At 44.9% G+C, this 17,115-nt stretch overlaps 1 protein-coding gene across 1 annotated transcript in view; it reads left to right on the top strand.

The window, feature by feature from the left end:
* Positions 1-17,115, top strand: part of ehbp1 (EH domain binding protein 1) — a 188,199-nt gene that overhangs the window by 38,036 nt on the left and 133,048 nt on the right. The window contains exon 6 of the mRNA XM_034100365.1: positions 13,270-13,451. Within this exon, the coding sequence (XP_033956256.1) occupies positions 13,270-13,451 (182 nt within the window). The remainder of the gene's footprint in view (positions 1-13,269; positions 13,452-17,115) is intronic.

The raw sequence follows: 17,115 nt of genomic DNA, 5'->3' as shown, positions 1-17,115 counted from the left end.
GTTAAAGATCACATATTTTCTTTGCCTAGTTTGAATTAAATGTAATGTTCTGATGTCCAAGTGTAGGCTGTGTGCAAAACCGTCCACTTGTATACAGCATGTAAAGACCTGTGTATTTTATCATGGTTTATGGAAGTCTGTCACCCTTTCCGCCATGTTAGTTTTTCTTTCCCCTTCTCCATCTCCTTCCTCTTTTCCATTCCTCTGAGTTGATGTCCTGTCTATTGTGGACCACATCCAACTCCATTAAGGCTGTTTCCACGCCACAATCCTCCCACTTACGCACACTCATACAGTCACACAGTGTCACATAGTCATCTCACGGCACACACAGTGAAAAGCCACCACACACACAGGCCGGCCCACCTCCATCACCTTTACACACACCCTCTCTGAATTGTGCCCACAGCCATGGTGTGTGTGCGCCCCCCCCCCCTCTTCACCTCTCTCTGTCTGGAACACATTACGTAGGCCAGTGGCTTGTGAGCGCTGACTGGGCCTCGGGGAAGAAAAACACAATTATTTCAGCCCTTGGCTATTCACGCAAAGGTGACAAAAGCTGGTATGAAGTATGAAATCCCCAAAGTTTCTCCCGTGCCGAGGCCGACAAATTGGGATTAATTTGCGCTCGTGTGCACGCATGTGTCTCCAAAGTTTTCACCTTTTGCTCGTTTCTCATTTCTTAAATAGTTTTGAGAACTCAAAAGGCGTAATTTATTTTTTCCGGAAGAAATGTGTCTATTGTTGGTGTGTTCATTCATTCTAAATAATATATGCATTATAGTTTAAAACTGGATGTAAATGTGTGTGTGTGTGTGTGTGTGTGTGTGTGTGTGTGTGTGTGTGTGTGTGTGTGTGTGTGTGTGTGTGTGTGTGTGTGTGTGTGTGTGTGTGTGTGTGTGTGTGTGTGTGTGTGTGTGTGTGTGTGTGTGTGTGTGTGTGTGTGTGTGTGTGTGTGTGTGTGTGTGTGTGTGTGTGTAGGGAGGCGGAGGGATTTCTCGTATGGGATCACACATTCACACACGCTTCCCAAATTAATTTAATCTAATTAATCGCCCTGAGGAGAGACAACAGATGCTGCTGATTACCCCCCACGCTGGGACCCCTCCCTACACTGGCACATACACACTGCCACAAAACACACAGTGAGCTGGCATTAAGCACACACACAGACTATTACAACACTAAAAGCTGCCATTTCCTGCCACAGTTAAAATGTATTATTTTTGTTCATTGAAGCACATACGGTATTTTGGGCTGAATAAGAAAATGATTGCACACACAACATAGAGCAAATTACACTGCAGAATTAAGCCCCAAGACAAAAAATCAGCTATGTAGAATGTGTGTGTGTATCTTGCTGTGTGTAAGTCTATGGTGGTGAGAAGCTGCACTTGTGTCTGGAACATTGTAGTTGTGTGTTAGGGTGCTCCGTCTGTGTGTGAGTGTGTGTTGTAGGTGGCTGTGGAGGCCGGGTGGTCCCTCCTGTCGCCCTAATAGGCTTACTGGCCCCCTAATCCACACCACCCCGTCACATGGCTGGTCTGCTGACTAACTGCCACCACCGCCGTGAGGTGTGTGTGTGTGTCTAACTATGTCTCTGTGCAGGTGTCGTATTTGTGTGTGACCATATCCGAATCTGAGTGTGTGTGGGGTGGTGTCCATGTGGGAGAGTGTGCGTCAGCCCAAGCATTTGTATAGTAAAATCTATTTTTGTTTTCTTTCAGCACACACATTCATACACTCCCTGCCCTGCAGAGCCTTTATCGCGTGGCACACATCATATCTTCTATCTGTGTGTGTGTGTGTGTGTGTGTGTGTGTGTGTGTGTGTGTGTGTGTGTGTGTGTGTGTGTGTGTGTGTGTTTTTGCTTACATGCATGTGTTTGTTAATTAACTGATTAAACTGTTGCCCCTGATGGTGTGCAGCTTTGCTTCTGTGCTTGCGTCATCTTTTTCACATTGTGTCTCTGTTTATTTGTGTGTGTGTGTGTGTGTGTGTGTGTGTGTACGTGTAGCTTTGTGTTTACTCTCTCTGCGTATTGTTGTGTCTGCTTAACTGTTGTATCTCTGCCCTGTTTATTCTTACGTCTCTCGTCCTTGTATTCTGCTACGCCCCCTGCATGCTGCGTGTGAAAGAGACATATGTTTGCAGTGTGTGTGTGTGTGTGTGTGTGTCACTGGCATACATCCGTTTGTGTGTGTGTGTGTGTGTGTGTGTGTGTGTGTGTGTCTTGTCTTTACGTTTGCATGTGTGACTTTGTGTTTGTGTGTCTCGTCCCACTGGTCCAGGTTGTGACCTCGACTTTCATCTCCTTCGGCTCCTGCAGCCCGCGGCGCTGCGCTCCCAGCCAACAACACAGCAGATGTCACCACACACTGCAGCAAACACACACACAATCATACGTACACTCTCACACACACACAAACGGTATATCATCTCATACACAGACACATCCTGTTGCACACACACACATAGATACTTTTTTTAGCACATATACACACATGCAGAGTCTAGACAGGTTTTTGTTTTGCCTGTTTGACCCCAAAAACATGTGTGTGTTTTGACTGGAGATCAGATAATACTATGTTTTAAATATGTTGGCCAAACTTGATTGGAGTTGAATGCATCGCTCCACTGTGAGAAATACACTTGACACACAAAGGTGTTCTCTTTTATGTCTCTCAATCTTCCATTTTGTATAATAATTTATAAGAGCCACAGTCCTGATAAATCGTTAAATATTTAGTAAGTGTGTGTTAGTGACTACCGCGCCCTCTGTTATCTCTGAGCTCGTCCTCCGTTGCTTCACATCCTGCCACCTCGGTCCGCTCTAATCAGACACTTCCTCCGCCCTCTCCGTCCTCATCTCACCTTGTTTTGAAGTCATGTCAGCCAGTTGTGGTGAGACGTGAGGCCGATTTGGACAGCAGCAGCTGAACAGTTATTATCTCCATCTCTCGGTTATTTATTTTTTCTCTGAGCGACTTAAGATGGCTGCTAGCGATGAAGCCAGGCCTGTGTGGCCCGCAAAACACTGTCCCCTGTCCCCTCGTTGGCTCGGTAGGATCTGCACAATGTGTGTGTGAGTGCGTGTGTGTGTGTGTGTGTGTGTGTGTGTGTGGGTGGTGGTGGAGAAAGAATATGTGTGGAGACTGAGAGGTTTGTGATGAACTCCGGTTAAACTTGTGAGCAGGGTAACTCGTTTGACATTACTCGTCAAGATCCGCTCACAGGGTGGTGTGGTGGTGTGAGCATTTTATGAACACGCACGCACGCACGCACACACACACACACACACACACACACACACACACACACAGAGTGACTGGCAATCTGAGGCGACTGTTCTGCTAAGTGGCAATGAATAGGGTCTTGATGTGCTCTGATGCCAGCGCTAAGCCAGCCCTGACAGTTAGACTGATCCCCACACATGTCTCCGTCTCTGTTTGGGATATACATCTGTACCGCACCCACACAGGAACGGGTCAAGCATTCGAAGGTGTCTTGCTGTGAAGGCTTACACCCATAGGTGTTGGGGAGATGTGGCGAAGGACACATTTCCTCTATGGGAGAGATTCTCATATCGAATGTCTCAAAGTTTGCATCCACATGTTTGTAAGCAAAGTGAATCTATCGAAAGGACCTGAACGCAGCATCTGGAACACATGGATTGACTTTATCTCACTTGTTTTGATAGTCTTAAGAACATCGAGTGTTGAGGCCTATGGAGACAGTATAGTGACCTTTGCCCCCCTTATCTATTGTTGTTTACGAGTCACTTTGATCTGCCAACTAAAGGTTATGCTGTCATACAGGATACATCCACAGTGTACATGTGGATGTTAAAGGAAGCAGTTTGTGTTTCGGTGAGTGTTTTCACATGTCGGTGCCATACACAGAATTGGGGAACGCTATTGTTCTTTCTTGGAAAAGAAATTTCAAAGAACAAGCGCTCACCCTTGCACACACACACACACACACCACACACACACACAAAACACACATGCACACACACTAAGGCACACCGGCTCCTTATCCAATCCCTCCACTAATTCCCCCTTGGTAGAAGGTGTTCATTGTTTCTCTTTCATTCTAATCTCTCCCTCTCCTCTTTTTAAAATCCATATTAGATTCTCTTTGAGTTGGCCACAATCAGAGGCACTGGTGCAGAGCATCACCCTGCTAATGCTCTTTGTCCCCCAGATTTGTCACTTAGCATGGAGAGTACACCTTTGTCATGGAGCGGGCTGGGAGAGAGGCAGACTCACTCGGGGCAATTGTTTCTTGTCACAGGCCATCTTAACCCTCCTCCCCCTTAAGCAAATCAGCTTTGCTCTGGATTAGGGTCCTATCATAGCTCTGTCAGATCTCAGCAGCCTGCCTAAAAACAAACAGATCTGTAAAGTGAGGATTGAGTGGATGCTGAGATTTACATTCCCAAAAGTCCCCGTGTTGTCTTCACCTGGAAACCATCAGTCGATATCTCTGGAGTAAAGACGACTGAGATCTTTGGGGAAGTTTATCAGCCAAACCCTTAAGCTTCTTAGCATCCTGTTATCTAGTCGTGATGCTAAAAACGGGATGAGTCACACGATACATTGTTAGGAATTTTATTGCAACCTTGCCGTACCTAACCTTGCCTTGTATGGCTTTGCCTGGCCAACAGTTGCTTTCTCAGAATTGACAGGGTGAAGTGAGTATACATGGAGGAGAGTACTCCTGGGAAGGCTAAGTCCATGTTTTCCCCCTTTATTCAGTATGTACTTTCTTACACTATATTAAAGGTGGGGTAGGTAACTTTGGAGAAACCAGCTCAAGTGCGCTAGAATTTGAAAATACACAACCGGAAAAAATCTGCCACTTCCTTCAGACTTAGCTAAAATGATTGGTCGTGCTTTTTACAGTACCACGGCTTCCACAGATGACTGATGATTTTTTATGGATTTTTTGACAAAGCACTTCAGATATTCATTGCTATCGGGATGTTATGAGCATTCCATGGAACATAACAAAAAGTTTATCTCGATCCGGTTTCTCAGACTTACCTACCCCACCTTTAATCATTTTTACTACTAAGATTTAGTACACACAACATACACACACTTTATGCACTCATATGTCCAACTTCTACATGTACACACAAGGACACTGCACATGCACACACATCAACACTGCTGTCCGCCACTGTGGTGAATGTGCCGTTCTGATATCTGAACGGCTGCTTCATGCAGGAGGAGTAATCAGCAGATACAGTAGGTTTTGTGTGTGTGTGTGTGTGTGTGTGTGTGTGTGGTGTGTGTGTGTGTGTGTGTGTGTGTGTGTGTGTGTGTGTGTGTGTGTGTGTGTGTGGTGTGTGTGTGTGTGTGTGTGTGTGTGTGTGTGTGTGTGTGTGTGTGTTTTTGCTTACATGCATGTGTGTGTGTGGTGTTAGTGGCCATTTTAGGCCTCTGATGTCCGGAGATGGGGAAATCGTGGGAAAAGTGATGAGCAGGCACTTCATAGACCGGGGATGAACTCCTGCTATAATCCCGTCGACCTCACTCTCTCTCTCCCTCTTTGCCTCGTCTTTCTTTCTCCATCACCCCCTCTTCCTCATTTTCTCCATCTTTCCCTCTCCCTTCTTTCCCTATCCATCTCCTTGATTTCCACCTCTCTGTCTTTCATTTTCGTTTTTCTCTCTTTCCATTTCTTGACCACCCGCACCCCCTGTGTCCCTCTCTCCAGCAGAAGTGCAGAGCCAGGGCTTTTGCCTGCTGGTAATTTATTTTCCCATTAGCCCCCTGTCTGAAGTGCATGCTCTAGGTCTGAGTGTGTGTGGGGGCACTGAGGGGCCGCCCAAAAGAAAAACCCAGAGAGTCGACGAGAGGAGGGCACCCTGGACTCACTGATAAGGAGAGGGGTGAGGCGGGGAGGGGTGAGGCAGGGAGGGAGGGACAGAGAGGTTATGAGATACAGGCTTGGTGTCCATCCAAGCATTTTTACAACTAATTAGAAAAACTAAAACATAAATAAACACTTAGGTCCAGCGTGACCCTGTTGGGAGGCTGAGGGAGGGTTAAGGAGAAGGGTGATCTTTACTTGTGGTCAGGGGGACCATCGTTAAGCCTGTTGGAGCTTTTATATCTGGAGGTTTCATTAATGTTGTTGAACCTCTGCAATATGGCTGTTCTTCTGTGTTGTGTTTGGCCTGTGAGCTAGCAGGAGGTTCGTCCCTCTCCCAGTTAGGATTAGACCTTTTAAGGGCTGGTTGGTTTGTGACTCTCCTCCTTTCATCTGCTGCCATCAGAGCAACGCTGCATTAGAGGCATTCCTCAATCTCTCTCCATTCTCCTTTCTCTCTCCGTCTCGAACCACCTCCCTCTTTTCTCTTCTAAGTCTCCCTCCTGGCAAACACAGAATAGAGAAACTGTGATTCCATGGTTGTGATGAGGGCTTTGTTGCAAATAAAGAAACAGCAATGCACAATATGTTTTTTTTTATAAGCCAATACCGATAACAGAAAACCATAACTGTTAATTTTAAAATGTTTGTGTTTTTAAAGCCTATAAAAATAAATTAAAAACCTTGATATTTAGACAGCTGATGGTAAGAAGGCTTACATGTCGGCAACGGTTGTGATGATTTACCAATTCCATAAACAATTTTAAAATGAGATACTTTTGTTAATTCATCAACAAAAAAGCAAAAACGTATCTTAGCTACATGTTGTCTTGCAAAGTACATCGAAACAACTCTAGAATCAATCTCTATGTTTTATAGACTGGGAATTGTCATATGCAGATTTGAATGACTTATTCAAAGACAAACCTAAAACCATGTTTTATGGAGCCCTCTCCGATGAGGCCAGGCACAGCAGCACAATGGTTACTCTTTGAGCTACTATACTTGTATTTGATGGCATGCTTCGTACTAAGGACATCGGAGAATGAGTCCGTTTGCTCACGCTTTGTCGATTTATTTTGCATTTTTTTTGTATTGTTAGTCTTGTGAGTCTGCCTCCTTGTATCCTGAGTTGGGGCCTGTACAGTTCCTGTATCTTGTCAGGTAGTCACACACTCTTCTGTCCCATATCCAGTTTTCCTAATACAAAAAGACTCCCTCTCTGGAGCTCAGCGTCCTTTTAAACCATATTCCGCCAGCACTGCAGCACACAACTGAGCTGTAACTGCTGCCGCCCTGTCCCTTTTAAAACAAGCCTAATCCTGCTCTTGTTGTGACTAAGTCTTCTCTCTTCACTCTCTTACTTCTCTCACTTTCCCTCAACTGTTTCACCTTGTCGTGTTTTGTTTGTTATCCCGCCCCCCCGGGGGATGAGGTGGTGGTCAGCGAAAGATGTTTCCATTTTGTGGGGTTTAAGTTAAATCTGATCCACAATGTGGTTCGAGTGAAGAGAAATCCTGTGATCCTTTTTCTATTTGTGTGTGTGTGTGAGAGAGAGACTGTGTGTGTGTGTGTGTGTGTGTGTGGTGTGTGTGTGTGTGTGTGTGTGTGTGTGTGTGTGTGGTGTGTGTGTGTGTGTGTGTGTGTGTGTGTGTGGTGTGTGTGTGTGTGTGTGTGTGTGTGTGTGTGTGTGTGTGTGTGTGTGTGTGTGTGTGTGTGTGTGTCTGTGACAATACACATAAAAGCCATTTGCACAGTTCATCCCATTATTAAAACCATTGTCATTGTAATTCACATAACTGCAGTGATAGTATGGCATGCCTTTTATGTTCATTGTTGCCTTTTAAAATACACAGTGCTCGGGGAGAAAAAATAAATCCTCACATATAATAGTAGCAGATGAATAAATTGGTCTTATAATCTGATGTGTTGTTGTGTGTGTGTGTGTGTGTGTGTGTGGTGTGTGTGTGTGTGTGTGTGTTGTGTGTGTGTGTGTGTGGTGTGTGTGTGTGTGTGTGTGTGTGTGTGTGTGTGTGTGTGGTGTTGTGTGTGTGTGTGTGTGTGTGTGTGTGTGTGTGTGTGTGTGTGTGTGTGTGTGTGTTTATAACGCCTATAGTGCAGTATTCATAGGTGGTATGTAAAAAGGCCCGCCTTATCAGTATCGGGGGAGGCCAAATTGACACAGAGGAATCACTCCATTGTGTGCGGATTTCAAAGAGAGATGTGAGCACATTGGATGTCTCCATTTCCAATAACTGTGACCTTGAGGCAAGAGGAATAGCACTGTGCCCCCCCCCCACCTCCAATCTGCTGACTGCTGAATCCAACCACAGCCAGCTGATTTTGGGAGTCGGGGCGGAGGGCTAATCGGTGCTACCTCAGGGTTATTCTATAGGGTAAATTGAGTTAGGCTTTATTTTTCTGATACGTGTGAATACAAATTACAAAGGCCTGTCGTGTGCACGTATTTGAATCCCCTGTGTCCGTACTGTCCGCTTTGAGGGTTATACTTTGTTGCTCGTAACTTTACTATAAACATATTTTATAAATAAAGAGAAAGAAGACGTTAAATGAAAGTAAAACGGCAAAATGTAGCCAGATTTTTTTTTATTCCAATCTACCGTCATTCTGCTCCATGCCAATCGCTTTTACCTCATGGCATTTCTGATCGAGTACACCATCAAGTATGTGACTTGTCCACTGAAGTCCTCACGTAGTCTGCAGAAACTGACCTTTCAGCCAGTTTACGGTTGTTTTTTGTTTGGTGGCAGCGGGCTTCAGTCCGATAGTCATCTGTTCTACGTGGATCCAGTGATTCGCCACTTGTCGTCACGGTTGTAATACCACTGTCTTTGTCTTTTATCTGCCTCAACAATATACTAAACATCGCCACACACTCGCTTTAGTTATTCACAAATCAGTTGTGCCAAGACCTTTTGCCGACAATGGCACGAACACAACAGTGCGAGATGAACTCATATCTGCCAGCCCCTCCAACGGTTGGGAACTTGGTGGGGTCAGAAAATAATGTTGATTCTGCAAGAAAGAAGTGGATAGTGTATGGATCAATGGAGCATTGACCATGCACATGAGAAACCAATTGGACTGGTGACCTGTGTGATAAAGCCATTAGATGATTGGCTTGTACTTGTTGTTCATCATGTTCTTAAGCTGGGCAAACTGTCAGTGTGTGTGTGTGTGTGTGTGTGTGTGTGGTGTGTGTGTGTGTGGTGTGTGGGTGTGTGTGTGGTGTGTGTGTGGTGTGTGTGTGTGTGTGTGGTGTGTGTGTGAATGTGTGTGTGTGTGTGTGTGTGGTGTGTGTGTGTGTGTGTGTGTGTGTGAGACCAGGTCTCTACAAAGAATCCAGCTTTTTTCGCACTCAGCCTAATTAATATCCGTCTCTCGGTGACAAAAGGATCCCCACCTTCCTCCGGCCCGTCCATTGGCATTTTGGGGCAGAGGGATTCAGGCCAGGACCCCCGGGCACCCCTCCTGCCCTGACCCTGCCCCCCCACCAGGGGAGCATCTGTGGATCGATCCGGGGCCAGCTGGCACCAGGGGAGAGGGGCAGGACTGACACCAACACAACCGCCTCGAAATAAAGTCGATCGTCGTCCTTTGTTTAGTTTATATGGCAGCAAAGCGTCGCTGTTGGCTGGATTGCTGTTATTATCATCGTGGGTTGCGTGGGTCTTCTAACATGTGGCCTGATGTGTTCGAGTGTGTGTGTGTGTTTGTTTGTATGAGTGTGGTACAAAGATGTAAGTGAATCAAATGATGCTCTGCAGTTGCACTTGGATGCAGCTAGGGGGCAGCATACAGCCACACCACCCCTCCCTCCTTTTTCTATCCTCGTTTCTTCAGCCGTGCCACACACCCACACACACACACACACACACACACACACACACACACACACACACACACACACCACACACACACACACACACACACACACACACACAGGTATTTAGTCATTCTCTGGGCTCAGAAAGAGAGAGCACATTGATAGTCTCTCTATAATACATTCAACTTCTGCATTGTCCTTTTCTTTCATTTTACACATTGTCACAACCTCCCTGTCACCCTAATCCCATCTACCCCCTCACTTTCTCCCCAACACACACACACCACCACACACACACACACACACACACACACACACACACACACACACACACACACACACACATTGATTGACAAGCAGCATCCGGGGAAATAGAGCCGATTTCCATTGTTTGCTGTCCCTACTCAAATCTGTCGAAACGGTTATTCCATTCTTGCGCCGGGGTATTTGCATATCCTTAAGTATTTCCTATTTTCCAGATCCCTCTCCCCCTTCTCCTCCCCATCCGCCTTTTTGCTAAATCCCCTCTTCTTAAGTGTTTGGTGCATTTAGCAAATCCATTCATAACGTATCTACATGCACTATTAGCTTAGTGTAATGGCGAGGGTGTAATCTGCACAGAGTTCTTTTGCCATCTTCCTCTTCTCTTGAAGGGCTGTCCTTTTGACTTGCTGGTGGGGCGATGATACGTCATTACGTTTCCCATCTAAAGTGACAAGGCCCAAATGTCAGCACGAAATGTCAAGTGGCCTCGCTACTCCTTCGCTCGATTTCTTCTGTAGTTTTGTATTTAATTATTGGTCTGAGTGTGGAGCGAGGTGGGAATGATGGAGAGAGATTGAAGGATGGAAAGACAGAAACAGGGACAGAGGTTACAGACTCAGATTCTGATCGTTTCTGCCAGGTCCATTTGAAGCTTCAGGTCTCGTCTAAATGCACCTGGAAGCTAAACTGTATTTCTTCGGCTGGTCTGGGATTCACACCGTCAACCTTTCATGCTTTTGAGCCCACATGCCACCTGGGTGAGCGGTTCAGCCTGTAACTCTCAATACACACACACATTTACTCAGGCAGTTGGGCCTTATCCTTGTTGTCGAGTCCTGACATATATTTATGAATACATGTTTAGAAAAGCACTTATTGATACACATTGATAAGTAATCACAAATGTTGTTTTCTCAACAATTGAGGGAACAGAATTGGTAACGTGGAGCTGCCTCTTGAATATTCTAGCCACAAAAACGACATGTTTGTGACCTAAGATTTTCATCGTCATAACTACAGTATGTTCGTATGGCCAATAAAAGCCTTGAATCGCACACATAATAAAGTATATGATTATGATTTTTTTTTTATTTAAGTACACAATCACGTGCAGTGTTAGGATTTGTTTGGCCTATAGATTTCTAGTCCCTTTTTTGAGCTTATACAGTTTCTCACCCTATAACCAATACCTTTACTACTCCATATTTAGTGTGTGTGTGTGCGTGTGCGTGTGCGTGCGTGTGTGTGTCCTGCGGTCCTCAGCGATAAGGCTGAGATTGAGTTTTCTCCACCGAGCCAGAACCTCTGAGATGGTGTGTGTCTGTGTGTAAAGACATCTGGAACCGGGCAATGTAAAGAGCTTCTATCACTGTATCTACCATACACTCCGGAGTGTGTATGTATATATGCTCTCAAACCGGTGTTGTGTGAGAGGAAGCTCGCTGCTCTGCTTTGTTTGGCATTGTGCGCATGAGAGGATGAATCCTCTGGGCTCTATTCACAGCTCTGGTATCATAGCGCAGGAGTTTGTGTGGTTAGTAGGGCTGCACTATTTGGAGTAATTTGATATAGTTTGATTTTCCAAAAGGATCTGGACCAAACATATGTTTTCTTAATCCCGGGATATCTCTGCAGCTTTCCAATTCTTCGTTCAAAATGGTATTAACACACTTATTGATCATTTAACTAATATTATATTATAGATTTAGCCATTTCCATATTACTTTTGATAATCATGCAGCGCTAGAAGGTAGGTTTGTCTACAATCATATATGCAATATCATGTATAGACAAAACAACTGATTTAGAGAGAATATTTGTTTTAACACGGCTTGCTGCACGTGGCCTGTAAAGAGACGTGTGCACGTGTGTCTGATCTTTACGCTGTCAGTCTCTCATCATGCAAGTTAACCGCCGTCAGTTAGCCGGGGAAAAGTTTTCTTTCCCATCACTGAAACACAGGCTGTAAAAACGTAGGAGGCACAACAGAAGAAGAGTGGTATCAACACAGCAAGGAGGTGAAGCAGTCTGCTATTCACTGACAGCGTGGTGTCACACCCGCAGACAACTAAACCCATCAGTTTCTGTTAGAGGAAGGGGAGGGGGGAGGGGGGACATCCCATACTGTTTAGTTTCCATATCTAGCAGTCAGTGACAAGGCTTTCTGGCAGTTCTCATATTTCACACACGGTCCTCTGGTGAGCAGCTTGCAAGTGCACGCACACACACACACACACACACACACACAACACACACACCACACACACACCACACACACACACACACACACACACACACACACACACACACACACAACACACACACACACAGTCACTATAACTCTTATCACATGGTCTGTGGCATATTCCCAAATTCCAGTTTGACTGCTAACCCCTGGCCCAGAGCAGGTCTCTGAAAAGAAGTGCAGCAGAAATGTTTCGGCACGGACCTTTTGAGAGCAAATATCAGGAGGATTTCACAACTGAATTCACAATGAGGATATTAGCTTGTTCTGGTGCCAAATACATCATTTACCTGGCTATTGTAACCACCAGTTTTTGTTACACAGGGTGTCCGCGGGGTCTTAAAAAGTATTAAAAGTTGATGAATCAATTTAGCGAAAATGAAGGCTCTTAAAAAGTATTAAAGGGCATTTTCCAAGGTATTACATTTCGTAGCTTGTTTTCAATAAGTATATAAAGTGTCCAAAGAGGTTGTGTTCTACCGTCTGCCTGAATGTAATCATGGCGTAGGTGTGTAGTGTGATTCTGTGGAGTTTATTGTGGCATCCCGTTGGATTGGACGTCATCTGAACAGGACGTCGCACGCTCACTGCTTGATAGCGCGAAGGTCCGTTTACGCCGGTTGCTAAGCAACATTGTTATGGGGAAATGCAAGTTTGCGTCCAAATGGTTGGAAGATAAGGAGGAAGGACAATCAATACTGTATATAGTCAATGTGAGGTAAAGTGCGTCGCCAAGGTAACCGGTTAAAACTCAAAGTGGCGACGAGGTCTTCAAATGTATGGAAAGGGTCTTAAAAAATGTCTTAAAAGGTCTTACATCTGACTTCAGGATTCCTGCATACACCCTGTAAAACTTTTAATACTTGTTCCCAAAGTAAATGTAAAACCGGTTTTTGCAGAATATGCTTAAAATTAAAAAAGATTGCTTCTTCGCTACTTTTCCTTTTTGTTCTCCATTTGATCCCTGCAGTGCCAATGCTATACCGTGTAAATTGACCTGTATGTGTTCCATCTTTGTGTCCCTCTGCAGGAGTCTCCATCAGGGCGGAGGAAGGCCCTGGCTACCAGCAGTATAAACATGAAGCAGTACGCCAGCCCCATGCCCACACAGACCGATGTCAAGCTCAAGTTCAAGCCGCTGTCCAAGAAGGTGGTGTCGGCCACGCTGCAGTTCTCCCTCTCCTGCATCTTCCTCCGTGAGGGAAAGGCCACGTAAGTCACCGTCTTCTGATTCAAGTATTCACAATTCTTTAGTTAGCTTTTCCGAGGGTGAACATTTGTCTTCTAGGCTTTTTGTCAACGGGTTTATTGCAAATCATTTAGAAGTATACAAGACTGCTTTGTAAGGAATCACTAAGCCAATCTGTCTGGGTATTTGTATAGTTATACTGAATGTGTACCCGTAGATTAAAACGTATAAGGATGTGTGCACACTTAATGTATGCGCACAGAAACGGACACACATCAGTCTTACATTCTTTGATTGCACAAAGTTTAATTTACAGACACACTCACTTTCAGCTTCTCATTCACATCTTTGATATCACCAACTTTCATTTGAGGACACACACTCTCCATCACGTTGTCTGCCGTCTGTTATTCATTCTGATTTGATAGGAGGGACTTTTATTTAAAGGCAGACACACACACACACACACACACACACACACACACACACGCACTGAGCAGGAGCAAAGCATCAAGGCCTTTGTTGTGGCGCGGGCGGCGGGTCGATGGCGCGTAACCCTTGTTAACCCTTCGGGGAATGATGTCGACCACACACAAACAAACCCAATCACACCAGTTCAAATGAGCCTCTGGGCCCGGGAAACACCAAACACAAAGAACAGAGAGGAGAGCGCGTTGACTATGATGGAGCGGCGGTTTGAGGGACTGAGGGGGAGTAGTACACAGGACTACATTAAATACAGGCGGTACTGTAGAATAAAGGGAGGGTGGGGGGAAATAAGATACAATGGGTGGAAGGGAATGAGGAGAGAAGAGAGGTTTGACTTGTCAGGATGAGATGTGCTTCAAGTGTAGGAGTGAAGTTAAAGTCTCATGGTTGTTATGGCAATAAGGTTTGTAGATGAAGTGAAGAAGAAGTGAAGACAGAAAGAGAAGGATTGAGAGCTATGATAATCCTTATGGTTTTGTATCCCTTGTAGTTGGTTTTAAATTTGAACCTATGGTAATCATTCGTACTTTTTACCACTATCGAGAGGCCAAGTCCCTCCCTTTCCGGGGAGCTCCATGGGACCTTATTTCGGAAAAATGATGCATTGAAGTCAATGGAGAGAGAAAGATTAGTGGCTCAAAGTCTTGACCTCTTTGTCTCAACTTTTTTTTTTAAAGTGTGATTTCAATCTTTTTGCCTAGGCGTAATACCTTTGAGGTAGGTTTGAGAACTAGACAAATGCATGCATGGAAGATTGCAACTTTTTTAATGAAAGTATGACTTTTTTCCTACATAATTACACTTAAAGGTGGGGTAGGTAAGAATGGAGAAACCAGCACGAGTGCGCTAGAATTTGAAAATACACAACCGGAAAAAAATCTGCCCCTTCCTTCAGACTTCCTCACAGAGCCCCTCCTCCAACACAAGAACGCGCACATGACCAATGAGGGCACGAGATAAGTTTGTGCCCCGATGGAAGGCTGACAGGCAGGTAGGCCATCCAGTTATTTTAGCCGGGCCGGCTCAGATGATTGGTCGTGCTTTTTACAGCGCCACGGCTTCCACAGATGAATAGAAGAGGGAGGTGGTTAGAGACGGAAAGAGAGGAGAATGGAGAGAGATTGAGGAATGCCTCTAATGCAGAGTTGCTCTGATGGCAGCAGATGAAAGGAGGAGAGTCACAAACCAACCAGCCCTTAAAAGGTCTAATCCTAACTGGGAGAGGGACGAACCTCCTGCTAGCTCACAGGCCAAACACAACACAGAAGAACAGCCATATTGCAGAGGTTCAACAACATTAATGAAACCTCCAGATATAAAAGCTCCAACAGGCTTAACGATGGTCCCCCTGACCACAAGTAAAGATCACCCTTCTCCTTAACACTCCCTCAGCCTCCCAACAGGGTCACACTGGACCTAAATGTTTATTTATGTCATTACTATGTGTGCTCCGTTAAACCACATGACGCACACATTTACATTAAACCCATTAAACAATGTCCAAAAAGGCAGCTGGGATAAGGATTACAGGAAAGGCAAGACATATTTAATGAATATATTAACTAGGGGAAGCCTCAAAAGCCTTTTTGCAACATGGACATGAGGGAAATGGACATACACACATCTTTAGGCTCAGATCTAGTCTACGATGAGAACCTGTGCAAACACTGGGATGCAACTTATAATGATATTGCTCTTATGGATCAATTTGTTTTTTTTAGATTTAAAGGCAGGGTCGGTAAGAATGGAGAAACCAGCTCGAGTGCGCTAGCATTTTAAAATGCGCAGCCGGAAAAAATCTGCCCCTTCCTTCAGACTTCCTCACAGAGCCCCTCCTCCAACACACACGCACGCGCACATGACCAATGAGGGCACGAGATAAGTTTGTGCCCCGATGGAAGGCTGACAGGCAGGTAGGCCATCCAGTTACTTTAGCCGGGTCGGCTCAGATGATTGGTCGTGCTTTTTACAGCGCCACGGCTTCCACAGATGATGTTTTGTTATGTATTTATTGTCAAAGCATTTAATGTATTCATTGCTATCGGGATGTTAAGAGCATTCCATGGAATATAACAAAAAGTGTTTCTGAAGTGAATCACCTACCCCACCTTTAACAAGGACTTCGATATTTAGGCTCTTGTCCTGATACCGCTATAGTGTTTGGGTTTCTTCTGGTTTTTAGTCTTAAAGTTGCATGCTGCTTTACGCATATTATCACAGAAAGTGCACATGCAGTGACAGCGTCCATGCATAGACACATGAATAAAAAACAATTCGTTATTCTCAGCTTCACCGACAGTACATATTTAATTGTGTTAACAGTAAAGCTACTATACATATTATTTTCAAACTGAATGAGTTATGTTTCAGGCCCCAACAACATCCAGTGTGCCATATGTCGATGGCTCCTGGTTTCTGAGCAGAAATTAATGAAATATATTAAATGACCACAAGAGGGCAGTCTACCCTAACATCTGTGAAATCCCTTTTCAAATATGCACAGATAAATCTGTTGGATCCCCACTTATGTCACCTGAGTGTTTGACTGTGTGTCAATAGGAAGGGTATCTTAGTGTGCCTGTATGTCTGTGTTACTGTGTGAGTGATGAAAGCTGTATCCAAACATATTAGATGATTGTGTTCATCTCGCCATATTTTCTCCTCACTTTGCATGAGTGTATAGCCAGTTCAGAGCTCCCAGCTCACACTCCCCCCTCCTGACTGGTATCTAAGCTAATATAAAGTCAGGAAGGATGAATGAATGTGGCACTGCTCTGAGCAGGAGGTACAGAAGAAGAGGTGAGTTCTCCTGACCCCTCATCAGACGGCGCAGGAGAAAGGGGAAGAATACGCCATTGTGCCCGAGCGCCGGAGATGATGAAATTCAAGATCCCCGTGCTGTGGCTTCGTCTTAATCTGGGGGCCCAACCTCGCACTAGGCTAATCCCTCCCCGTCGAATTACTGCCCCTGGTTTGATTGTATTTTGTCATTGAAAATGGCAGTGTCAAACACTACCTTTTTCTCTCCTCTATTTGTTCGTCTGCCAAGGCGAATCGCATAATCAAAAGATGGAGAGAGAGAGCGAAGAAGAGGAAGTGGAGAGCTGGAAATGGCTACACAGTAGTATCTCTAAATTGCATGCTACCCTTGCCTTTCACCCTTTTTCAAATAGGACGCGTATTATCAAAAAGGTGGGC

Source organism: Pseudochaenichthys georgianus, chromosome 15, assembly GCF_902827115.2.
Source record: "Pseudochaenichthys georgianus chromosome 15, fPseGeo1.2, whole genome shotgun sequence".
NCBI classification, from domain to species: domain Eukaryota; kingdom Metazoa; phylum Chordata; class Actinopteri; order Perciformes; family Channichthyidae; genus Pseudochaenichthys; species Pseudochaenichthys georgianus.
The sequence above is the reverse complement of the archived record's forward strand: the minus strand, read 5'-3'. Positions and strand labels throughout refer to the sequence as shown.